Here is a 26,366-nt window from a genome sequence, read left to right as displayed (position 1 = left end):
ACTCAAACAAATATCCATGTGACAATGGAAGCATTAACGTTTAATATTATCATCAAATAATTCCAGATTGGTACAGTTAAATGAAACAAAATTTGTGGGCCAAGGAGGAAGATCTCATTATTCTTTGTCATTAAATCTTTAGTCCAACAGGTGGATTCCATAATTCTCTGCGGTAACTTATTACCCCAACCTCTAAAGTCTCAAAAGTCAACATGATAAGTTAATTAGAGAGACGGATAGATAGGACTTCTATTGTGAGTATGTGAGTGTGGCGTTATCACTATCATATGGGGTGGGGTCAGGGAGGAGACTCTTGTTACAAGTCAAACCTGATTGGCTCACTGACGACTACCAATCTGTCAATTAAGGTGTAGTAAAGCCTTTAAATATGTCCTGATTTATCATGTCAATTTTCAACATCAATTTTACTTTCTAATTGGAACCATAATTTGAAAATTTGTCATCATGTTTCTGAAGAAGAACTTCATGATGATTTATTGTCATGACGACCAAGGAGAAAGGTCACAAGAAATACAAACTTCATCAACACTTGGAAGATCAGGAAAAGGTTTATCTACTGATCCAAGTTATGAGCAAAACATTTCAGCCTCTAATTCATAGAGTTCTAAAAAAGAAGTGACAGGAATACCAGAGAGGGTTTGGGGTTACAGTTCAGGTGACACTAGGGGATGTATGCGAAGTATGGGGCAAGAATAATATGTTTTACCCACATCTCAAGGTAAAATACTTGTTTTCTATATTTTAACATGAACTGTTAGATTATTTTATGCTGTCGGTTCACCTCCTAGAAATCAGCTGGGGATTTTCTCTCATTGCATTATGTTTTCTAGTAATACTGAAAGTCGTCATAAGGCTATCAATATGAAAGAATCTACATATATGTTGGCAGAAGAGTCCGTAAACACTCAGTATCAGCAGCTGTTATGAGAGTAAATTCCACCAACCAGGTACTACTGCATTCAAATATTTACTCCACTCTGTAGCACCCCCTAGTGGCATGATTGAGAGAAGGAAGTGTGATATTGGGATTTATTATGTTATTTATTTTTTATGGTTTTAATTCAAAGTTTTTTTTAAATTTTTTAAAAACTGTTAATTTTGTGAAGATATTAATACAAAAATGAGAAATACTCAAAAAATATCATAAGAAAGTTGGAGTTATAACTGAGAGCAAATGTAACTTAAAAATAAACACCAAATTTAAAAGGGAAAACATTAAAATTTGAACTCTATTTAGTGTGGTGTGAGTTATTGGGGATGGAATATGTTAATGTGTCGTGTACTTACGTACTCCTTTAAAACTCCAGTATTGTATTAGATAAATCCACAATTTTTTCCATGCTTGCATCAAGCGTCTTATATTGAGTTTTTAACTATTCATCTAACATTTAAAAAATGTTAAAGATGAAACTAATCAGGTTTGAATAAGGCAGGCCAAACAGACTGTAGATGGTTGATTTTGAAAGGCATACAGTATCCACTATTTTGGGTTAATTCAAGTTTTAGCTGTATTGTGTCTTCGTACAAGTAGGTTCCTCTTTCCTTTGTTCATGCCTCAATCAGTTACCAACACAACAAGCAATGAGGCCATTTGGTTTAGAAAATGTACAAAAAGAGATGAGAGTAATTGTCATGGTCAAATCTCTATTTATTGCGGGTTTAGTCCGTTTTGGATGTGTATAAAAAATAAGTGCTATTCACATGATTTCAAATTTTATCCTTCCTATTTTGAAAAGCCATTTTTCTGAAAATTAAAATCTTGATGCTCTGACATTTTTCATAGGATGCTCTCGACATGAACAAGTCCAAACTGGTCCGGCTGATAGAGGTCTCAGCATCGTGCTTCATGTCACACAGAAGATTAACTCATTTCCCAGTAAATAATTACTCAGTGTAGAATTAGACATGCTTCTGAGTGTCCTAAATTTAGAACATACATTTCTCAATTCCACATTCTCAGTACAATAATTCATCCAATTAGACCGTCTCTCAGAGCAGAAAATAATCATTATAATACCAAATACAATCAATTGAGGCTTTTCACTCTTTGTTAAGTCTTTGCAATATAACATTTCTATAAAATCTATTACTGACACATTTATCATATGTAATGCTTTACAAAAATAAACACGTAAATTCGAACACCAAAATTTCCCCCCTGGATTCCAGAAATTCATTTTTCATTGATAAAATCAGTTTTCCAACAGCATTAAAATTCAAGAATATATAAATGTCAAGCTGCACTTATTTGGTACCAAGATAAGAACAATGGCACATGTTCAAGTACTGGTGAGATTTTGTAATATAATTTAATGTTGCATTACCTAACAATAGCTGAACCTCAGCTGGGTGTGCTGGGAGGCCTTTCCCAACTCTAGAAGGAAATAATTGCAGTGTCATAACATTTATGAAACAAATGTCACTGTTGTGGTGGTATGGCATTAGTCACAACAGTACAGTGACTGCCTGGCAGAGGTTCACATGTATACCATAATATATTTCTGAGCTAATGATTGATGACAGATATGTATGGGTTGTTTTTTTGTGCATCTATTGAATTGTACATAATGTGTTAATTATCAGTTCATCACAAGCAGGCTTAATTTTGATCTGTTTCTAGCAATAAATGGTTGAGTATTTTTTTTGTGTGCTTAGACAGATATTTAGTCATTCATTGAAGGTGCGGCGTTGATTAGTGATCGTTCAGCAATGGAAACATACCTTTCAGCCCCAAAAAGATCTCTTTGATTGTGCATCTCTTCCTAGACGGTAGGCCCGACACGTTAACTACTGTCCTTTCCCTTTGCATGTGGTCCTGTTTGTGAGAAAAGTCAGTAAATGTGTCTTTATTCACCAGCTCCAGCCTACAATTGCTATTTGTTCATTCACCTGTTGACTTTCTGGACAGCCACTGGACTGCTACTGGTTTTGGCTGAATTTTGAATATTTGAATTCAGGCTCAACTGGGTTGTTGTGTATATATTATAACCTTTGCCTTATTTTTGTTTGTTTTTTTACTTTTTTTTTTTAAATATCAGGACACACAACATTCAAATCCCAATTACCTGAATGTATTGCTGTACTTGAAATAGAGATTAATGATACATACACAAGGTTTTAAAGAGGGAGGTGTTTACCTGAATGGGTGGTGAGCGCTGGAATTTAAAAAGCAGCAGATCCTGGTCAACAGTAAATGAACAGTGAAGGCTGTCAGAGTTAAATACATACTTGTAGAGCTGGAATACATTCACATAATGTTTTGGTAGCAAACTTTGAACAGATCAAATCAGTATATTCAAAGTCAGAGATTACAAGGATACATACTGTACATGCATGGGTACACACACGATGTCAGGTTCAAACAACCTAGAACAATGAAAACTCACACAAAAAGGAGACGACAACAGTTGAAATTTTTACTCGCGAGGAGAACGGACAGAGACATCCCAGCTCTGAACATCCCAGCCGAAAACCTCTCCTTTTATTTCATTTGGGCAGTCCCTGTTTACATGTGTCCTAAAGGATGGAGGATGAGAATATCGGCAATGCACCATGTATGGTATAATGTCACTAGAGTAAAACCTCTTCCTTTTGTGGTATTGTCCTTTTTTCAGCAGGTCAAGGTCTACATCTTAAACTAGTCATCGGCTGCTACCTCAGCTGTGACCTTTCGACCCCTGTCTAAACACAACTCAGTGCATAGCAAGACAGACACACATTTATATGTTCATGGTATAAAAGAATGAAAACGAGAAAATATGGGATAACGTATATACATTAGTCTAACACATGACAGTAAGAAAAACACTTTGAGTGAGAAGGATCTTTAGTGGATGTGAAACATTTATTATCCAGTCATAGCAAACCAGAAAGAATTTCTGACATTTGTCCAGACAATTCTTGGTTTGTGTTCAACATATTGCTTTACCATTTGAGAGATTTTTCGGACTTTTAAGGAGTTCATCAAAATTTTAAAGGAACTGATTAATATGAAAGGATACATCACATGCTGGTATATAAAACCTTTTTGCTCACATTCAGGCATGCAAATAGGTAATCTTAACTGGATAACCTTAATTCTATTGTGGCGGCAAAAATACTAGTATAAGACAAATACAATTTTAAAATAATGCTAGTGAGAAAATAAATCTTCACCAATTTTATTAAACAAGCTCAAAGAACAAAGAGTAATTTCTGCAGAAAGGTCAAATGCTCAGATGGAGTGTTGCTGTAGCTGCTCCTCCCTTTGTTGACGTCTCAAAACAATGTTAGCATAAATAACATAAGTCTTTGTGTACAATAATATTCCTACACTTTAAAATAAAATGCATACACTTCATCCTTATTTGAGGAAATGAGGAGTGTAGTGGCAAAAGTATTGTTCTCTAAGAGAAAAGACCAAACAAGTCATCTCCAAAATGGTCAGTGGCTGAGCATTTTTTTGGAACAGCAGATTACATGCCTAAAGCGTGAAGTTTGAAATGAATCAAACATCACTGTGATCCCAGTTGACCAAACAGGTAAATCAAGTCTATCCGCACGCCAAGTTAAGGTGAACACACATGCCCTTTGAGGTGGATTTCTCAAGGGGCGTGTTTGTTCATTCCCCTTGAGCACGCTCACATGCATGTATATAACACCTACATATATACTGTATTTATATATAAGATTAGATACACTTTATTGATCCCAAACTGGGAAATTTACATGTTGCAGCAGCATTCATCAGACAAACAGAAATAGGGAGAATAAATATTGAAGAAAATTAAGACATAACAGGAATAATAATAATATTAAAATATTAACAACAATAATCATGATAATACCCCATTATGATAAATTATGAAGTCATTAATAAGTGTGGAACTATGAATACACAGGACTTAATGATAGGCCATATCCAAACATCAGACTGTTATTGGACAGCGGAGCAGTAGCAGTCTGTTGGAGAAGAAGCTCCGCTGTCTGTCCAGTGTGTGGTCGAGAGGGTGATCGAGGTTCTCCATGATGTATAACAGTTTGTTCAGAGTCCTCATCTCCACCACAGCCTCCCTAGTGTTCAGTCTACAGCCAATCACAGAGTCAGCCTTCCTGATCAGTTTGTTTAGTCCGTTGGTGTCGCTGGCTCTGATGCTGCTCCCCCAGCAGACCACGGCAAATAAGAGAACGCTGGCCACAACAGACTGGTAGAGCATCTCAAATATCTTCCTGCACACATTGAAGGATCTCATCTTCCTCAGGAAGTAAAGTCTGCTCATCCCCTTCTTGTAGACAGCGTCAGTGTTGGATTGTTGATCTTCACGACCAGGTACTTGTATTCCTCCACTTCCTCTACAACCTCTCCCAGTATGTGTAGTGGTTGTGACGTGTTCCTCTACTTCCTGAAGTAGATCACAGTCTCTCTGGTCTTGCTAACGTTCAACCTCAGGTGATTAGCCCCAGGCCACTCCACAAAGTCATCAACCACAGGTAGAAGGGGGGAAAGGTGTTGCCCAGGACTGCCCACCACGCAGGGGGAGAGAGGGGAGGGATGGAAGTGGAGGTGTAGCGTGAGGGTTGGGATGTGAGGGGGAGACAGACGGCTGTGAGCTGAACCTGTCAAAGGAAACATTCAGCTCGTTGTCTCTCTCTAAACTATACACATGTATACATGCATAAAAATGAATAGGAAAAAAAACATTCAATAAAATGAACAAAAATAAAGTTAACATTTGTGGCACGTGTATACTGTAGTTTCCCCCCTTCAGTACAGTCCTGGTGAGCCCAGTTCTTACAGCTCCAACACTGAACCCACATCTCCCCACTCTTGGAGGACTGGAAGGATTTCCTACAGGCCAGACAAGAGGAATCATGTTTCTGTGCATCTGTCTTAACTGACTCATATGCATTGCTGTGCAAGCTCTCTGTAGACTTATTTTGAAGAGATTCAGAGTCACCTTTTAAAGGACTGTGAGTGAGAATCTCTTCATAACTCATTCTCCCCCTACTTCCAATCTTCTGAGGGCTGACGACGTCAGGAGACGATTGCTTGGTAATGCTTTGTTTGTAGGTTTGAATGTGACAAGAGCTACTGGATGTAAACAGGTTGCACAACTGGAGAGGTGTACCTCAGCTGACGTATAAAGCGGACGCTGGACACCATCCCAAGAAACAAGATGGAGCCAGCAGCCTGGCCGGTGGAGTGGATGGGACCAATGATAGGTGACAGACATGGACAGAAGAGGGAGACAGCAGGAGTGTACTGCAAAAGTCTGCTGACAGACTCCACACATAGACGGAAGACAGAACCACTGGCCTTGGTAGAGGGGAGAAGAAGGCAACTGGTTGGTGACACGCTTGTAGAGACGGTGGGTCCAGCAGATTGGGTTGAAGTGGAGAGGGCTCCACTGCCAGGTGCTGCATCTGGACTGGAAATGGAGGAAGCAGCCTGGGCAGAGACTGTGTAAAGGCCGATGCTATCGTCTTGTCGGGTAAATACACTGGAAGTTGCACCAGTGTTGGTGAACACAGTGGAATTAAATGGAAAAATACCAGAGCGTTTAAACCCAGCAGTGATGTTAGAGCATGATGCAGCTCTTGGTAATACATCTGCCACCAAACTGGGGACATTATACACGCTCAGAGTTTCACCAGGATGTTCCTGGATCCATGCATCAATCTGCTGATCGGTGTATTTTTTTAGGCGCCCAAACACTTTCCGGTTCAGAGGCTGGATCTTATTTGAACACTGTGGGTAGGAAGACAAAAGTATGACCCCGTTCTCCCTGCAGTAGTCAATGCCCTGAGCTGTTACATGGGAAGAGTGGTTATCCAGTAGCAATAGAACCCTGCGGTGGTGGGAGGCACCTGTATGACAGACAAAATGTTGCAGGAAGACTAGGAAATCTTCCTCCTGCATCAAGCCAGGTCCATTGGTGGTACTGATGACACCAGGTGGGCCTTTGCTACTCATGTGGGGAACTAACTGCTTACTGGGGAAAACAAAGTGTGGAGGGATCATGTTCCCAGCAGCACTGACAGCTATGGCCATAGTTACTGGTGTTTTTCTCTCTTTGGATTTTATTTCTTTGACCCGTTGAATGTCCTCGCCATCAGTGACTCTTTGCGTTTTTTGGACTGTTATTTCCGTTTCATCCGTGTGCCAGATTTGATGTCCCTCTAGATGATATGTGGTCAGAACATTATGTAGGTTGGAGAAGAAAATTCCCACATTATGTCTGTGGAAACTCATTGCCTCTAAAATACTTGAAGGCTGGGGCCATCGGAGAGACAGTCTTGGGTGCCTCTGCATGAATCCTATCAGCCACTTCTTCCCAGCCATCTCTGCCTTTTCCCATGAAGCGGGAAATTTGCAGTTCTAATGTTTTGCGAGCTGGCATGCAATCCACCGGACCTAAGAATTGTAGAAAGTTTTTAGTTTTTAGTCAGATGATAGAATTACAAAGCAGATTTTTTCAAAATATGTGCTCGAGTGATGCAAATTCTATTCATTATAATACTTAATACTGTATGGCGTATGTTCAGCTGTACTGTATGCTGTATAGTATTATACAAATAGTAATGGACATTGATGAAAAGTGTTTAATAATGGTTCCTATTTGTAAATAATTAAAAATAAGTAATAATTTCATTCCCCGCGATGCACTGGCGTCGTGCCCGGAGTGTCCCCCGCCTCACGCCAGCTGAGATAGGCTCCAGCTCCCCGTGACCCGCTACGGCGGACGAAGCAGCAGAAAATTAATGAATGATTTCATTCCAGTGTATCTTATTGTAGCTGAGAACTTATTATACCCTGTTTTACTGTCTTGTGTAATGATCTTTGTTATTTACCTTCTTTGGCTGTAGCCCAAAAAATATATCTGCAGCCTGCAAGACATATTGTACGATCTTGTTCTCCTGGTCCGCACAGGAAACCTTTATTTTTACCTTGTCTGTTGGGGTTTGATGACTGAACTGGAAAAGCTACAATAAAATAGCCCTTTCTGGTTTAAACAAGGTAATTAATATGAACTTGTTTTATAAAAAAACTTTCAATTTTAAATAAAAAATGACAGAACAGGATGGTACTTTAGGACAGAGGTAACTATAAAAACAGAAGCAGAATAAACAAGGTGTCAAACTGGGAACATGCATATGTGGGAGAACCAGTTCATGTAGAACCAACAGGTGTGATTGAAAGCACAGCTTAGGGTTAGACAAGAAGCTGACAAAGTATATGTGGTGAAGTGAGTGCAGGTTAGTCTCATTCTGTGCAAATATATGCAACCCACATACCCTGTCCCTTCTTCCTATCAATTAACTAATAGTGTCATCATAGTTCAGTGACTGGCATGATTGACAGTCCCACAGAACCACTCCACCCAGCGCTGGCAAGCTCACAAAAATCCCTCAAAGGCAGAAACACCCACTGCTCATCTGATGATGAAATCGACAGGAGTGGAGAGGGGGATCTATTTGATATGACACCTGCTTAAGAACAGCACTAGCTGGTTAGAGACAATATTCGGTCAAATTTCGTCACATAGGTTTTGGATCTATCTGTCGAGGCAATCAGAAATGTCTGGAACATTGAGAAATGACAATTATACAGTAAGTTCAATAGCAACACTTTCTTTATAATCAAAAACTCAAGCACTCACCAGGATATCATACCTCCACCAACAATTCTTTAATTTGCTGTAAATACATTCTACCAACAGATTCCAAAGAAAACTACTCAGTGCATTGTTCTATAGATTATCCACAGATCTAAACCTTTACCAAATAAAATCAAAATAATCAGCATTGGTCCATACAAAAAGAAAATATGAGAAACTATGCTGTTTTTTCTTTTTAATTCTTGTTACAGTGAGCTTGTAGAAAGGACATATAAGCACAAAAGCAATAATTATGAGCAATTTGACATGAAAATATATTTAAGTGCCTGAAATAAAACTGAACCAGTCTTTAGATTTAAACTGATTTGGACATACTCTTGTCCCATCTCTACAGATTAACACAGTGATCACAAGTGCTGTTATACAACAACAGAGGTCCTCCTGATACCACATAATACAAATAAAAAAACATGTATTTAAAGAAGCTTACAATATATAAGGAAAATAGGTCATAGTGCAAAAATATGTCAACATGCTTTGCTTGTTGATTTCTGTTTTGTTCCGTATTGCAGTGAACTGATATATCCTAAATTATTACTACTAGATTTAAGTTTGATCAAGGTATGGCACGAATACTGTATTTTGTTACAGTGGACACAAATGTACTATTACCTACAGTAATGGTACATTTGTGTCCTACACTCCAGATTACTACAGCTGGTTCAGTCTTTAATTGTTAGAACATTTACAATTTTATGTGAGTAAATTCCACTTTATAAGAGTTCTGTTTTGATCATTATTTGTATTCATAAAACACACAAACAACAAACCTTTTATAGTGCAATGAACTAAAAAGTTAGGCCAAAGGTCACTGCTGTGTTCTCGGTTCAGTCATTACATGTCATTTAGCATTTCTACATTACCATGTAAACTAAAGTTAGGACAGAAAAGGATCACTGGTGCTCCTTCAGAGAGACTGAATCTTGCGAGGACCAGCCACCATTTAAACACAACACTTAAGGAAAAGATCCATGTCTGCAAATGCAGCTGTAGAGATCAGTCACTCAGAGTACTTTCTCTGTACGTCGACACCACGCGTTTGAAAAGCTGACATTAACACGACAGTATTATTAACATTTAACAAGAAAACATGTCTGTTTCTGTTCTAATGTCCCCATTTATTCAATGATGTGTTACCATGACGATTAAAGGACCTAAAATGATGGTTTTGTTTTGTTGGATCTGTTGACTGTTTGGAGACTCAAACAAATGATACCTTCTCAGACACACTTTCCTATGCAGTTAGAAAACTTCTGCATGTGCTGAATTGACAATGTTTTTTGTGGGTTTTTTTGCTGCTATTACCCCTCAAAAGAATCTTGTTTGACATGTGTCATTAAACATGACCCTGGATGCTCTTCACCATCCTGAACTTACTGTGTTCACCCTTAAATAATATATTCAGAGAGCAATATTGTTCTTTTAGCTTCAAATTAAGTAAATTGTTGTTAGCTACTTAAAGGAACCACTAACTAGTATGTCCAACATGCTACATGCAAACTAAAGTGCAAGCCAGTTGTGTAACTCGAACAGATAGCCGATACTCCTGTTACTTGATCGATATTAAGTTTGAGGATGTGTGAATCTTTCAGGAAATGCTACATTTATTCAGGCAGCTGAGTAGGCAGCCTCATCCGAATCTGGATCCCTGGTGCTGTCCTCGCTGAGGGGGGAACGGCAGCTCAGGTCAATGCCAGACTCCTGGTCGCTGCCATTAGAGAGGCTGGTTTCCGAAGATGGGTTGGGGTCTTTATGAGGAAGGACCAGGCCGCTATCGGTCGCTTTGGGCTTACAGGGGCTGCTGGTGAGGAGGCCCCCTGTGTAATCCTGAGGGGTGTTGGCCACGCCGAGGTCACTCCCATAAGCCCACGCTGTGGGGCTCTTATCCATGGCTTCTCTTTGGGTAACACTCCTACACCCCAGCTCCTGCTCCAGTTGAGTAATTTTCTGTGGTAACACAAGACAACGATTATCTTTACACTCATTGCAGTATGTTTCTTTTTCATGTGACATTTCTGTCTAACCTGTTTGTGTGATGCAAGTTGCTTCTGCAGTTGCTGTGTCTCCTCTTGGATGGCGCTCAGATAATCCTGTATGGACTGCCGGGGATGCATGCCCTTGTCAAAGCGGTTGTATAACCCTCTCCAAAACCTATTTGGGGCGAGAGATTTCAACAGCGCAATACATTTTTAACAACCTGCTTAAGAACTTACTCTGTTGGGTTTCCTTTTCTATTGATATAGGTTTACTTCTGAAATGCATAAATCTGACCTTTTCCTTTCTTTTCTTTACATTTATGTTACACAAAATACATATGTAGGGCAGCACGTTGATGCGGTGGCTAGCGCTGTTGTCTCACAGCCTGGATTCAGATAAGTGGCTGAAGAGCAGTCAGTATTTGTTTCGTCTTTAAGAGAATTAATTCATGGATGGAAACACACATGTATGTAAACCTGGACTGTACCCTAAAGTGGTGTGTGTGTGAGAACCTACTTGAAGCAGTAGGGGGCGGTAGATGCTGGGAGAAGCCGCTGTGTCTTGCTGTGGTCAGGGCGGTACAGGGGGTTGATGTAGTCTGCCTTATTAGCCCACAGATAACTCCACAGAGAGTGAGTCCTTTCACGCAGTCTGTGTTAATTTCAAGTGGGAGGAAGCATGTAAAGACAAGCACAGACAAGATGAAGTGTTTCTAGCACAGAGGTTTCACTATTTCTACCAGCCTGATGATATAAGTCGTACTGGCTGCACTAATTCTTCTCTCGGAGCACTGGTTCAGACCAGATGTCTGTGCAGTGAAAAGGAAAAGAAACTGATGGCGGCCACACATGTAAATCTCACCCCAGCTCTATCCTCTCCCGCTGGTTGTTTCCAACAAAGTTGCCGTACTGACAGGAATAGATGTGGCTGTGAATGGTGATGAGAAACCTCTCGTTGAACTCAAAGGCACAGGGGAACTGCTCCGTGAGTTGCCACATGCATTCCAGCAACTGATCGATGATGGGAGAAACTTCTTTAGGGTCTCCGACCTGGTGGTTGCATCTGATAAAAAAAATGTCATGATGGTTGGATCTAAAACTCTAAATCATACAAACTATGAAAGAAAGATTGTGGAGTCATACCTGTGAGAGAACTTGTGTCCAAATGAGATCCAGTCTTTCTCAATGAGAACCTAAGAGCAGAAAAACGTCATTCAAGTGCTTAAAGACCTGGACCTCTTTACATGCTCCTGATGGAAGTCCAGACATAATGCCGAAAATCCTACAGCGATGTATGAACCTGTTCACCGTCTGTGTGGGGTCAATTTTGCTTTAATCTCTTTTTGTTTCAGGAGGGGGACAACTCCAAAAGGAAGCCTCCTTATATTAGTTTTCCCCTGTCGCCATCTGGATATCCTTAGTTAGCTACAACAAATCTTTCTACCCAAAGACAAGAGGCCCCTGTAGCCTGTAGGGACTAATATCAGAAAGTAACTGAATATATGGTTATAACACAGATTGCACCAGTAGTACATGTGACATAGTGCTACATAAGAGATGCACTTACCATGAGTCCCCTGAGGGTCCTGTAGTAAGGATCCAGAAGCACGCAGGCCACAGAACACACCTGGGCAGTGCGGTCCCAACCGTCTGAACAGTGAACCAGTACACTGACACCCTCATGTGCAACAGCCTGCACTGACACACACACACACACACACACACACACACACACACACACACACACACACACACACACACACACACACACACACGCCGTCTGAGCCTAATCTCATGACATTATAAATATCAGCAAACAGAATAGAGAACCGGAAGTTATTTACTTGTTAAATATTGATCTTCCCCACAGCAAAAACATCAAAATCTATCGAATCTAGTTAGTAATGATATAAGGTAATCACACAGACAGCAATTCATGAAAAAAATACCTGCACCAAGGTTTGACACCGTGGTTTTGTATAAACAAGACTCAACGGCACAAACGTTTACGGCAGCTTAGATTTTCCATTGTCTCATTTCTACTAAAAGTGACCGTTTGGCCCTCAAAATACGACTCCTACGCTGCAAAATCCAAATACTATAATTTGAAAAATATTAGTGTGGTGATTATCTTTGAAAGTTCAGTGACTTTTGAGGTCAACTGTGACAGATATGGTCAGTCTCAGCCCAAATATCCAGAGGAACTTGTGAATGTTGGTGTCTAAGATGGAAAGAACAGTATATTTCGTACAAGACACAAGCACTTAGATCTCAGTAGGACTACAAACCCCTTTCAATCTACCTGGAACACACAGTGGGACTTTAGATAGAGAAGATTTAACATAAGGACTGGTTATTTATTTATCTAATCGTTCATTTATTTACTTATTTATCTGTTAGACATACATGATCTGGTATTTTTTTCAATTGATGATCGCATACCAACCTGATTGTTTACCTTTAATAATGCTAAAGATGTATTACTGCAGTATGTTTGATGAATACTTGAGTCCTTCAAACTAAAAGAGAGTAGATATAAAACTTGAATAGGCCTAAAATAAAATAAATACTTTATTCAATAAAATAAAAGAACTTTAAAAGGAACAGAGGATTGTAAGACTTGAAAAAATATTTTAAATATAAATAACATAAAATAGGATTGAGCCAAGCACAGGGTCAATAAACTTAATAAGTGTTTATTATTGTATTGCATTGTTTAGTATGACATCAGTTCATTTCCACCCAATGGTCTGTGATCTTTGTGATCTGCCTACAAACACAAGTATGCTGAAATTGTGAAATACGTAATACTTTGTGTCAGACTGCTGTCACTACAATTCTCTGTTACTGTACATACATTTTTAGCCTACCTTACACAAAGCAATGAAAAGCACAACAATCTGTTCTACCTCTGTGGACTAAAACCCCTGTCCTGAAGTACATCACCCGTAGGATTAAAAAAAAAAAAAAACTTCATCAGAAGAAAGGTAAGACACAATTTATTAATTTATCAGTATCACTCAAAAGTATTTTACTTTTACAACAATCCCAACAATAATATTTTTGACTGGTTAACAATCTCTAAAGTAATGTTAATGCTAACTTGTCTCATTGTGAGACAATTTGCACTAAGAATGATATCGAGTTCATTACAGTTTGCCTGGAAAGACAGCATTTACTCTGAGTAACGCTTACAGTGTGAACACCTGTAGTCTAATTAAATAAAACATGGGGTCAAAATGAAGGTACACTCTGTCACACTAAGAAGATTGAAAATAAAATACTGTAAATATACTGCTATAAACACTGTAATGTGGATCTCAATCGTAAGTCACACCATTTTATCTGGTTAGCTACTATTATTTGTGATACAAGTTGCAGGTGAACCCCAACACGCCCCTGGACCACACTACAAGAAGAGATGACTGACATTATGGCTCATTGCAGCTGGAAGGCAGGATTGGGAGAGCTACACTACATCGACAAAATTACAGAATCATTAATTATTCCAAATGTATATGAATTTTTATTTTATTTTAATGTCGATTAGGGCTGGCTACTGCATACTGGACTTTTTAATCAAGTGTAGTTATTCTTTAAAGGAGATAAAGTAGGTTTTACAGTTCTTACCAGACAGCCATGCATGCTGTGCAGGCTGATTACATTATCTATATGACATTAACTGCCTGGCTGCATTCACTCGAAAACACAATTTAGCTCTTGGTATTAAAGAAAACATATCATATAGTATAGTATAAGACATATAGTATAAGTCAACCTTGTAGAGAGCATGTAACACATTTTAACTTTATTATGGAAGGCAGGCGACGTTATTCAGATCTGGTCACATTCAAATACATTATACGCTATATGCTTTTTAATTTTTTTTTTCAGATGAGGTCAACTGAATGAGGAAAAAGAAAGAATGCTGCAAATCCATGATGCAAGATCACCATAGCAACTTCCAGGTCTGTCAACAAAATAGTAATGAAAAAATGTTCAATCTACACAGTTTACTAGTGCTGTATACTAAATATATTTCCAGGCATTAGGGTTCATCACTGACTCATAGCTCCTTTGGACCAGAGCATCACCTGACACCATGGTAACATTACCATGGCGATGGCACATTGGGAAGAAAATGCTTCTTCAATGCCAGGGACTGCTCTGTCATTGAAAGCTGCAAAGATCCATCATCCTGTCTCAGTGTGGGAAAGGATGAAACAATGGCACCACAGACACACCACAACTTCATGGACCAAGTGTGGCACCAAATGCATATTCCCAAGCTGTGTTGCCGTGACTTCATGGTGTGGACAATACAGGGTTTTTTCATTCAGGGGATCCAGTATGATCCTGTTTTCTTCCACTAAGCCTATCTCCATGTGGTTGACTTCATTAGCACTGGAGAACTATCAGTGCTGCTGGGGAAACAGCACCATGCCAACCCCCCAGAGACACTGCAGCCACAGCACAGACACCTGACATGGGATGCTACTGTGTTATGTTATTACAAAACATCACCAATGACATCACAATCCTGAAAAAGATCAGATCAGATTTTGGACCAGCAGAAGATATTACTGCTCTGGTATGCAGAAAGGCACACTTTCTAAAGTCCAGACTAGGGATGTTCTCCTGGAGTTGTAGTCTGGCAGAGAGAGGTAGCTATTGCAAGATTGTGCACTTATTCCTCACAATTCAAGTGACACATTCAATGGATCGCTAGCCTGCTGGTGCTGCTGTAGTGCCACCGTTCCAGGGGTGTAGCTGCTGTTTTCCTTCAGTAAAGACAGGTATTGTGAGGCAACCTCTATAAAGGCCCACAGTCTGGTGATGTGGTCCACAGCTGGACCACGTCACCAGGTGACTGATTTTCCAGGTAGCCAGTTTTGTGTTGTGTGTCATTTGTTGTTAATTGTGGAGTACATTTAACTGTGTCAATATCACAGTATCATCATGTTTACTCTGTGAATATCTTTGTTCTTGGGCTTAAATGTTCAGTAAAAAATTCAAAGCAAAGCATATTATGGAGGTACAATTTCCGTAGCTGTTTTTGAAACAAAGTAAACTAATTTGAATTTGATCCTTACGGGGCCACACAAGGAACGTAGACGTGCTGTGACATTTATGTATTGTTAAAATCCCAGCTGACACATGAAAATATATTTTAAAAACCATAGGGGTTACTTCAATCTCACTCTCATTAGATTCACGAAAAAAGCCCAGGTCCATATGTTAGGTATCCTGACAAAACAGGGAAGAAAACCGTCATGTTGGCATAGGGCGTTGGCCACTTACGTGCTGCACCACCTCATCATTATGCTAAAAACTGACAACAAAATTAAGACACAAACCCACAAATTAACTTAATTGGCAATGATTTATTAATAGCGAATAGAGCAAATATTGATTAACCCCATGCTAGATCATAGTTACTGGACAAATGGTTGAAACTAAGAGTTAGTAAATCCTAACGGGACAAGAAGGAGCAACTATCAGATTAAAAAAAAACCTCTTTAATATTACATACATTTACCTCATAGTTTTTACTTTTTATGTGATACATACTCTCACAAAATTACAAGTTACCAAGTCATAATTTAGGCCTACCTGGTGATAATTCATGGTTCTTGGAAGATGTGGGTCAAAATTATTCCTATAGTTTTCTACAACAAAGTCTAAATTATGATATAAAGTTAACCGCAACTACACAATATAATGAAATGGTCATACTTTATCACTGAGAGTTTGATCTTGTACTTTATGACTTTCTATCTTACAATTTCAAAGTTTAGCACATAATTATGACTATCTCAAGCTGGTGCCAAGCTAGCTAATTTAAAGCTCATGCTAATTATGGAGTTTAATGTTAATCAACCTTGGCACAGCAGGGCAAGCTGACATCTATCCAATACTTCCAATATTATTTAGTGTTATTATCACTCTCTAATATTGCTCAATTTCCTGTGAGACATAAATTCACACATTCTGGATCACCAGAGCTAGAATATGATCCACTTGATGTTCCAGATCACTGGCAAAGTCTAGTGGATCCTTCCTTGGGCATACCGTACCTCTGAAGCCTGCTTATCATTCATTCATTAATGTTCAATGAAATCAATAAAATAATTTTTGTACAAAGTCCAACTCAAAACATCCATGACAACATGGGAAACAGTTTAAGAGTATATCACAGTCTATTTTCTAGAACCTGAAGTTGTTGCTGCTTGAGTTTGAGAAAATAGATGTTTTACTATTCTTGTGTTTACATTGTATTGTACTCACATCATTTCTCATATCTTATTTATGATTTTTTAAACTTGACAAGTTTGATAATTTAATAAAGTCACTTCAATAAAAATGTGACAGTTATTGCTTTGTCATGTTTGGACAACCTCTTTGCTGTTAGGCAGCAATCTCATAAAGCCTAGTGCATTATTTGATTCCAATAATTACTGTTCCCTAAATTGCAAACGTATGTTTTGACTTGTCAAGCTTGAGGGCGAGTGAAGCCAAGAAGCACAATGTTCAAGACACTGGTTTGATTATTAGTAAATGAGAACCAAATGTGAAGCCTTGCAGATCTCAGATTTATTTAGTGTGTGCTTACTGCGTATGATGCAGAAACACTCCCGTTTATACTAGAGACCTCGGGTTATTGGACACTTTGTGTTTCATGGTGCTTCATCTTGATATGTTATGATTTATTTGCATGCATTCCATTCTGATTCCGTTTTGTTCAATTTCTTGAAGTTCCCCCACGCAAATGTCTTGACCTGTCCACCATGATGTCATCACCTTCTCATCCTCTTGTGATTTAGCTTAACGCCAACCATCAAAAAATACAAATGTTCATACAAATGAATGTAACAGAAATTCCAATAGCAGCACTGTCTATCCATTAACTCTGTATCAAAATCGAGTTTAGATCCAGTAGTGACTGCCTCCTGGTTCTCTCTCAGCACCAATCCACAATTACATCAATCTAGGCATTCAGGTCAATGTGAGCAAATATGACAACCTCTATATTTCAGTGCCATCATTCTTAGAGACAGATGTAGCATTAATACTGACAGCAAGAAGGCTATCACTGAAAAAAAGAGATGGGCATTTTCAAATCATCTACAAAGAGAAGAATTCTAAGATTGAATTTCCCAGATGAAGATTTTGTCCATAATTTTAGGAAATCAATGAATATTTAGCACAAATAAATTCATATTTAGAATGAAAATGCTGTTTGAAAGCAATGCAGAAATGAATTAGCTACTTCAACTCAAAACGAAAGTGGAAAAACTGGTGAAAAGCATATTAGTGTAAACAGGAAACCCAAAGCCTGGGACCGCTGAACTATGAAAGCATGCATCTTGTTACAAAGTCTGCACAAATTGCATCCTTCACACATCAAGTGATTCTTAGGCGCAGTCAAATTGTTTGCACAGATGTAGTTATAGCACACATATTTTAGAATGAACATTATCAGAAAGACAGAAATGTTCAGCCAAAGGATAGAATGTTATTCAAATATTCTGCTTAATAGCAAGGTGACAGCACTGACCACACCACACTGAGTTAATAGCACTGACCACACCCATAAGGATTAATAAACTGGGACAAGACCAGCCACATTCAGAACTGTGGAAGCCTCTTGGATGAGAGGTGAAATTTTTTCAAGAAACCTTCTTAAAGTCCAGTGGATTGACTTAAACAGCTTTGGAAAAGGTGACAGCATCATTAAACAATTGTCAGAAGTAACAATGGCAGTAAAGACCTGACTTTGATTAACCTGACTTTCTTCACCAGCTACAGTGAAGCATTTATGCCATTTTAAGACAATTTAGAATCTTTGGCCTGTGGCATACTGCAGGACAAATGTCAGAATCAGAATTTCAAGCTCATTGGTCAAGTTTGTGCAAAGAATTTCATTCAAATTTAACTTACTGTCAAAGTACACGGTGTGCTTAATTCCTGTGCAGTGAATGTAGGGACAGACAATATCTGTATTACACATGATGCAACACACACACCTAAGTTAATATTGAGTGCTGTAGTGAGGCAGACAGCAGGGATTAACCTCCAGACTGACCTTAGCAATGAAGATGCCTGCATCCAAAATAGCTTTGATGTGCTTCAGCCAGCCTGAGCTCTCCAGACCTTCCAGGAAGTCAGACATGGAGGGGGAACGCAGCTCACACACTGAAATCACAACACAGCTGTGTCACTGGCAGGAAGAGTGGAGCATCCCTGAACAGTGGATTTTATTAAAACTCACTCACGTTTCACTACAAACATCCATCAATATGGGTTTATGGGGAAAATATAGGTCACACTAGCATGCTGTTTGTTTTTTCTGCCTCGTGTGACGGTTCATTTGGAAAAAGTAAATGTCTTTATCCACATCTTTATAAATTGCATGGATCTAGGGATGGTAAAGTCTGTCTGTCCCATGTTGACATAGCTTCAGAACAATTTAAATGGTTTGCAAGAACTTAAGAACATGATGAATCAAATCAAATAACTTTGGTGATCTCCTAACATCGAATATACAACTATCAGGCCAAAGTTTGCACTCGTGAGCATCTCCAATAAAAATCCTGTACAGTTTAATGATTCCCAGAGGAAGAATCATGAAGATTCCAAAGTTTGGCGCCAGCTTGAGGTCCACTTGAATTGACATTTCCATGTGCTGAAATGTTAATGTTGGATGAGCACAAGAATGGGAAAGCAGAGCAGATTCCAGTATCCCGAATTTGCATATTCTTTTTGGCCCGCTATCTTGATTAGTCTGAAATCAGTGTAAAACTCATTGTAAGTGCGTTTCTTGGGAACAGTTAATATGAATCACATCTCAGAGAGGAAGACGCTAAAGATGATAGGTAGGTGAATATTATTCTTAAGATCCACTGGAAATGTTCCATTATTGAAAAGGCGATTTTAAAAAAAGTGCATCAAGTAACAGGGAATCTGGTCAAAAGCAACACATTCAAAATTCTCTCTTTCACCCTGCCCCCCGCACACAGCGTTTTTTTTATGTCTCTTGTGTTTTTTAGATGTGCTAGCTTTTGGGAGTTTATCCCTATTTTTGATAGTTAATTATTTGGTCTAGCACTCTATAGTAAAAACACATAGTTGATGCGCAACCTCTTTTTTTCATAGCTAATAATGTCACCAGTGACAGTCACTACTACTTGAAATGTTTTCTGACATGCTATACTAATTTACTTACATTTGATATAAGGTCCTCAATGGAAAAGCTCATTTATTATTATTCATTATAACGAAATAAACCGGTTTCTAGCACAAATATAATTTATACTGGTTTCAAATGCATTGACGGATGGGTGCTCTCGATATCAGAAATGTAATTTCATTATCTGCAGTTAAAATCACAATCAAACACGTCAATGATTTCTTACAAATGAAAAATTAGTTTTTAATATCTACAGTTTTGTTGATAATAATGTAAGCCATTATTATCGAAATTTGAATAAAAAAGCCTTAAAATACTAAAATTCATGTGCAATAAATTAAAGTATCTTAAAGATTCACCGTTGAAGTAAATTATGGTAAGAATTAAATTACCTTTTAAATTATTCTAGTTTTTTGAGGTGAGTGATGTGTTAATTACAAACTGGGTTTGAACAGTGATCAATTGAACAGGTTTACTGGTTCTACACCAGTTATTCCAATTTTCACGAGAAAAAAATGTTTATATTTTAATTAATTAGAATTGCTGACTGTAAAATTCCATACATGTTGATTAAATGTGATATCTTACATTGATATGCTACACTCATGATTAATTTCAATGTACTTTTTACCTGGAGCCATCTTCAGGTAAATTTTGTTGACTTTACATTTATGAACAAATACCCATAAAGTTACTATCATTCCTGCAGGCCTTAGCAGTATTTATTGTGAATCAGAAAACCCAACCAATTTAACCAGCCTAGGATGGTGAATATGGGGAATATAATATTTGTTTAACATCAAATCATGAGCACTCACATAACCAAATACCCAAAACGTGCCACCATGTGTCAACTATAGTTGCATAGATAACTTAACAGTTTATTTTGTAATGTTATATTTGAAAAACAAACCAGTCAAGTAAGCCCATTCTTTAAGCAGAAAAACTGATTTAGGGCTGTTGATCTTGTTATTTTTAGCCCTCATCAGGGTTCTACATAAATATTTGAAGGTTCAATGGGGGTCCAGAGTGACACTAATCTGTTTCTCAACAGCTGACATTTACTTGGAACAGTTTATCACAATAACATTTATACTTCAGATGCTGCACCAAAGCATCAGCTGACTCGCCGCTTGTTAAATAGTTGACAGAAGTGTGTTTATCTAACGCGGCTGCAGGGTGCTGACCAGGAGCAGCACTCCGAAGCCACGCTGGACAGGTTTTTTTTTCACAATCTTTGTTAACAGGTGGATTCCGGTCAAGAGGAACTATTTGTACTAATTCAATCTGCAAAGGTGTTTCAAAACTTACTCAAGTGTGTGTTTGCGTTGTGCTGCGCTCTGACGGGGCAGGCACCGTACAATTTATAGACTTTGATTGTGCTGCCAGAGGGCAAAGAGTTATCATAACTAAGAACAGCTATAACTTTTCAGACTTGCAATCATATCATTCTCACGCCCTCAGTCTCTCTTTAGAGGAAATGGCCCTGGACTGTTCACTCTGGGAAACCGAAATAGCTCAGAAATAAAATCCAGATGGATTCAAAGTCTTCCTCAGAGCACCCCTGCACAATACCAAGAAACTCTCCTGTGGGTTTGCTTGAGGCCTGAGTGCAGCACAGTGTGGTCTGCATGAGTGCATATAAAAGCCACAGGGGTAACGTGGGGTCCCGTTCTGCTGTAGTAACATGAAGACGCTAAAAAAAGAGCAATTTATTCCACAAACACTGGTATGGAGAACATTCGTGGCACTGTGACACAATGTTGTTTGTGTAGTAGATAAATATAAAATCAGTGAAAGAATCAGGCCAGGAAGACATGGCAATTACCTTCAAGCATTTTTTGCTGGCTGTTTCTCATAACATGGATGTTCTCAATGCCAACAAACTGGAATTTAATATTGGAGTAGTTGTCTTCATTTTCATAGCCTTTCCCTGCAGCTCGGTTAGCAATCGCATTTAGCTAGACAGAAAAAAAAATTGAGAAAGTATGGTTTCACATGTCTGACACAACACTCATCGTGGTCAACACAAAGCCAGGATGTTTTCAAGACATTCCATGTGAGTCCATGCAGCTGAACATACAGAATAGCGATGTAAGAACTGTATTGTCACTGGCTTTGGCGGAACTGTGTGCACGAGGGGCTCACCTTTGGTCTGGTGTCCACCACATACATGAAGTCGCTGCTGGGATTGGACCTCAAAATGGCCTCCAGCATCTGTTCGTCCTCCAGGCAGCGAGCACTGAAACCTGACAGAGGCTGGCTGCTACGGCAGATGGCAGCCTGGGAGGAGGCAAGAGCAGCTTCAAAAGGGAATGTTTGCTTGACTTGACATTTTAGGTGAAGAATAAATCAAACAAGAGTAATGTGGAGATGATATGTTCCCCTGAGAGCTTCCTCCAAAAAATGCAACAAATGCATCAGTTTGTGGTGAATCCTTTTCTTTTGGTAAGCACAGATGTCCAACCCAAGAGTCACTTTATCCTCCCAACATGGAAAACCCCAAAACATGTATGAAGACCAAACGTCTTACGTTTAATTTATGTGCAAAGTTTGATGAAGCTATAATATAGTTCACAACTGTGGTCCCCAACCTCCAGGGCCCCGAAACGGTACCAGTCTGTTGATCGATTGTCAGAATGAAAGAGAAAGAATAAATGACATACATTATTTCTGTTTTATTTATTATCTGACTCAAACAATTTTGTTTTGTAAAAATACCGGGTTTTCACCTTCACATCTGTCTACAACTCATTCGTAACGCTTGTTTAGATGCTTAACTCGGTCACATGACTACCTTCTTAAAGAGGCTACTCCGGCCGGAAAGAGAATACATTAAAACTCCCTCGCTAGCAAAACAAACAAAAAACGAATGTGTCAATGTTAGGAGGACGCTACTAATAAAACCACATAAATGTTGGATTCATGTTTACTATTATATTTAGAAAAAAAATTTTTTATCCACCACACCTTAAAGGCCGTTCCTTGGAATTATTGTCCTAGGTTAAGCTGGTTCGTGGTGCAAAAAAGGTTGGGCACCACTAGTTTACAATGCATTCTCTGGACAAGACGATCAGCATTGAGGCCCACCATAAAAATTATGTTTCCATGGAAACACAAAAGCAATTTCAAAATGTCAAAAAGCACAACTTCCCATTCAAGTTGTTTTAAGTGTGAAGTCTAAAGAAGCTTCACTCAGGATGAAGCGTTTGTAAGATATGTTCTGGACAAAAACAGATGGACGGACATGCAGGCAGCCAAATCTCGTTGGGATACATCAGGGGAATCAAGGCGAAACCAACCACGGAATTTATCATTTGTGCATTTAGTAGCCACAAGGGACGATGGCAGACCCCATTATGTTATTCTCCCTTCAGGCTCAAAGACCAGAGTAGAGACGCTTTGTACAATGTGAGACACACACACACAAACACACACACACACACACACACACACACACACACACACACAACCTTCAATCCTGGGAAGCTGACCTCAGACACATAAAGCACTCACAACTGCCCTGTCAAAGATTATTATAATGTATTATGATTTCTCAGACCTTTCCTTATTCAGAACTGGAAAAATGGTAACAAATCATGTTTTGACATGAAGACAGAAAAGACATTAAATTATGACAACTTCCAATAAAAAACAAAAGCAGAGTCCACTGCCACCAAACTACACAGAACCTGCAGCCTCTTTAGGGCCATGTCAGCTTCATTCATTTGACTAATTCTCAGAGTCAATCTATCAATAAAAAAAGGAACTTATTTTTGAGAAAATAGAAATGACCTCAAAATCATGTTGCTGCTAAATAAAAACAAAAGTAAGATCGTTTGACTTTACTGTAACCAAAGCAACAGCAAGAACAGCTCATCATCTGGGAATGTTTGATTATGTAGGACCAACATGGGAACATGCCTATAAATGTGAGGGCTTGTTTGCTGACTAATAACTGTTTGACACCATCCATTCCAAAGACAAGTCAGGCCATGCTTGAGCGAAACAAGAGAAACATCATTCTCAGAAGACTTTAAGCCGAGGACTTGCTCCGAGCTGCAATCTGGGTAATACATGTGTCCCAAATCTCAACCTGGAACACCCCAGACCCTACCAATAGCTTGGAATCACAACAGATCCATCAGCATCAAGCTGACATGTTGGGACTCCTCTCCAGGTCTGACTCCATTCATAGGCAACAGATTCATAGCAGTGAGGTCTACTGCATCAGCTACACGTGTTTGTGTTGAACCACAGCTCAAACAGGAAATGTCTACGTGAGGCGGATCTCCAGTGGTGAAATACCTTTATGCTTTTCATCCTTTGGTGATTGTATGTTTGTTTTAATGTTCTGGCAAATAACCACTTGAATGAGAGTTTCTACACAGTCTATTAATCACCCAGTTTGAGAGAGAAAAAGCACTCAACATACGTGGTTCTCTTTGGAGTAGTAGGACAGAGTAGGAAATCTGCCTCTGCTTCTGAACTTAGAGCTCCCTACGATGACCGGGGGCGTGGCTGACTCAGGGACGAACAGGTCGGCAGGATACGTGTCACTCACCTGTCACAAAAGTCAAGAAACAAATCTAAGCCATAACAGACCCGTCTTAGGGTCTATCAGTTCAGATGGCCTCAGATGTCGGCGCTAACTGACTTTGTAGTGTTGGTTGGCAGTGGACAGTTTCCACAGGGAGTTCGGGAGACCCATTCTCCTGAAATCTCCCCTTACGTCCAGGAAGTCCCACTCCTGTCTTCTCTCCTCTTCATCAACATTGGGTTTATAGGAGAAACAATACAGCTCATCGTAGCTCTCTGCAAGGCACCATGTGGTTTCAGTTATATATTTTATACCCTTTTGCAAAGATCCAACAGAATAGGACAGAAAATACTGGACAGACATACTCAGATGATGAAATGTGAAGGTTATCCACATGCAAACATGGCGGTACGTTACCTGGCTGGGACAGACGCTGCAGGGACAGGTAGACGTTGTGGCAGTCCCGCTCTCGAGGTAGGACGAAATGAAGAACCTGGAAGTTCTTGCAGTGAATTATTATGGGACACCCTGATGCTGAGGCTGAAGGTTTCTCCACGCTACACACCAAACTGTGAAGCACCTGACAAGATAAATGAAAAGCAAACATAGATAATTTATTCTGCTTTAATAAAGCAAACGCGAAAAGTGGAACAGCATGGAGCGTGGTGGCCACTGGCATGGAACCCTGCGCCTTGCAGTGGGATGGAGGCCCTGGAGCATCAGCACCAGAAACATCCAGTCATTTGACAGCCAGACGCCTACCCATGTTTCATTGCGCACTCCAGTCTCGTTTTCCACAAAGATGGTGTGCGTGGCTGTGAGATAGAGGGTCCCCACCCTACTCCTCCTGGGGGTGACTCTGTCTAGCAGCCGGACGTTCTCCACCTGGACGAGGAAGAGGAAGAGGAATCGCAGCGTGAAACAGCCTCATTACCTCTCCACGGACGGAAAACCGAACGCGCGTGGCTTGTCCCACGTGCCAACGCCGCACGCGCCCTTTCATCAACTGTTTGTTTGATTTCATGTGAATTAAAGCTCCGCCGCCGCCGCCGCGCGCGCAGACATGGTGACGTGATGGGCGGGAGACTAATCCCTGAATCAGAGCCGCTTTACCTTCGGGAGGCGGATGTGCTCCATCTTCAGCCGACGGACGGACCGCTGTTGCCTGTGACGTCACTCCTGCCGGTACATGACGGGACTGCGGTCCACAGAACACCGGCTCTCAGCCTAGACGGACGCGTTCGCCAGCGACACGCAGGTAAAGACGGCCATTGTGGTGTCGGGGCTGTCAGGAGGAGAGCCGCGGCACCGCCGGGTCCTAAAACCCGCCGCCGGCCGGCTGTGGCTGCTGTTCAGTCAGAAAGAGCCAAAACTAAATTGTTCTTGTTTTTACTGTGTAAAGTGGATACATCTACCTACCTGGAATCTAGAAATAAAATGTGTTTGGGGTCAGCTACGGGTAAACAGGATAAATGCACAGGGTTGTGAAAGGAAGGGCATCCAGCATGAAAAAACTTTGACAAACAAATATGAGTTCATCTAAAAATGGAAAAAGGATTACACACTGGCGATTCCTCAGAGGACAAGCCAAAAAGAAGTTTTTCAGACTGGAAATTTCAAAATTTCTGAAAGGCTGAATTATTTCTCACTTCATTTGTATGTGCAAAATATTACAAGGATAGATATATAGTTTGTAAGGCATGCTCTGGAAACTAAATAAATGATATGCACAAAATGAATTATACAAAATGCACAAAACTTTCTTACAGAGGGACAGCAGCAGAAGGTGAGTCGACATGCAGAGAATTATGCTGGGTATGGAATAAACTGCATGTATTTTTACTTCTCATATTAACATTAACAAGTTGCCTCATCACACTTATACCAACAGTGGAAAGCAACAATCTTCAGGACAATCTATGTGACGTCGCTAAGTCAAGTTGTTTGCTTTACAACCAGTTCTGTATATCAGATATTAAGAA

The 26,366-nt window shown here is 39.6% G+C and overlaps 1 protein-coding gene across 1 annotated transcript; it reads right to left on the bottom strand.

Moving 5' to 3' along the window:
• Nucleotides 1-8,665: 8,665 nt before the first annotated feature.
• On the bottom strand, nt 8,666-26,122 carry mtmr7a (myotubularin related protein 7a). Its single transcript, XM_068326080.1, has 14 exons — nt 25,498-26,122; nt 25,147-25,269; nt 24,802-24,964; nt 24,502-24,659; nt 24,280-24,408; nt 21,993-22,127; nt 21,673-21,805; nt 18,741-18,850; nt 12,222-12,347; nt 11,798-11,847; nt 11,517-11,717; nt 11,172-11,306; nt 10,703-10,829; nt 8,666-10,625 (listed from the first exon to the last, which is right to left on the bottom strand). The coding sequence occupies exons 1-14, from the start codon at nt 25,519-25,521 to the stop codon at nt 10,287-10,289; spliced, it is 1,953 nt and encodes a 650-aa protein (XP_068182181.1). The 5' UTR covers nt 25,522-26,122; the 3' UTR covers nt 8,666-10,286.
• Nucleotides 26,123-26,366: the final 244 nt, after the last annotated feature.

Source organism: Antennarius striatus, chromosome 10 (genome assembly GCF_040054535.1).
Source record: "Antennarius striatus isolate MH-2024 chromosome 10, ASM4005453v1, whole genome shotgun sequence".
Lineage (NCBI taxonomy): Eukaryota > Metazoa > Chordata > Actinopteri > Lophiiformes > Antennariidae > Antennarius > Antennarius striatus.
The sequence above is the reverse complement of the archived record's forward strand: the minus strand, read 5'-3'. Positions and strand labels throughout refer to the sequence as shown.

Bases quoted from the DNA above. Each gene is read 5' to 3' on its own strand.
- mtmr7a (XM_068326080.1), bottom strand. From the start codon at position 25,521: ATGGAGCACATCCGCCTCCCGAAG. The intron at 24,660-24,801 runs GTAACGTACCGC...GGTGCCTTGCAG, and splicing joins GCAGCGTCTGTCCCAGCCAG to AGAGCTACGATGAGCTGTAT. The intron at 11,307-11,516 runs GTGAGATTTACA...AAATTAACACAG, and splicing joins CGGGAGAGGATAGAGCTGGG to ACTGCGTGAAAGGACTCACT.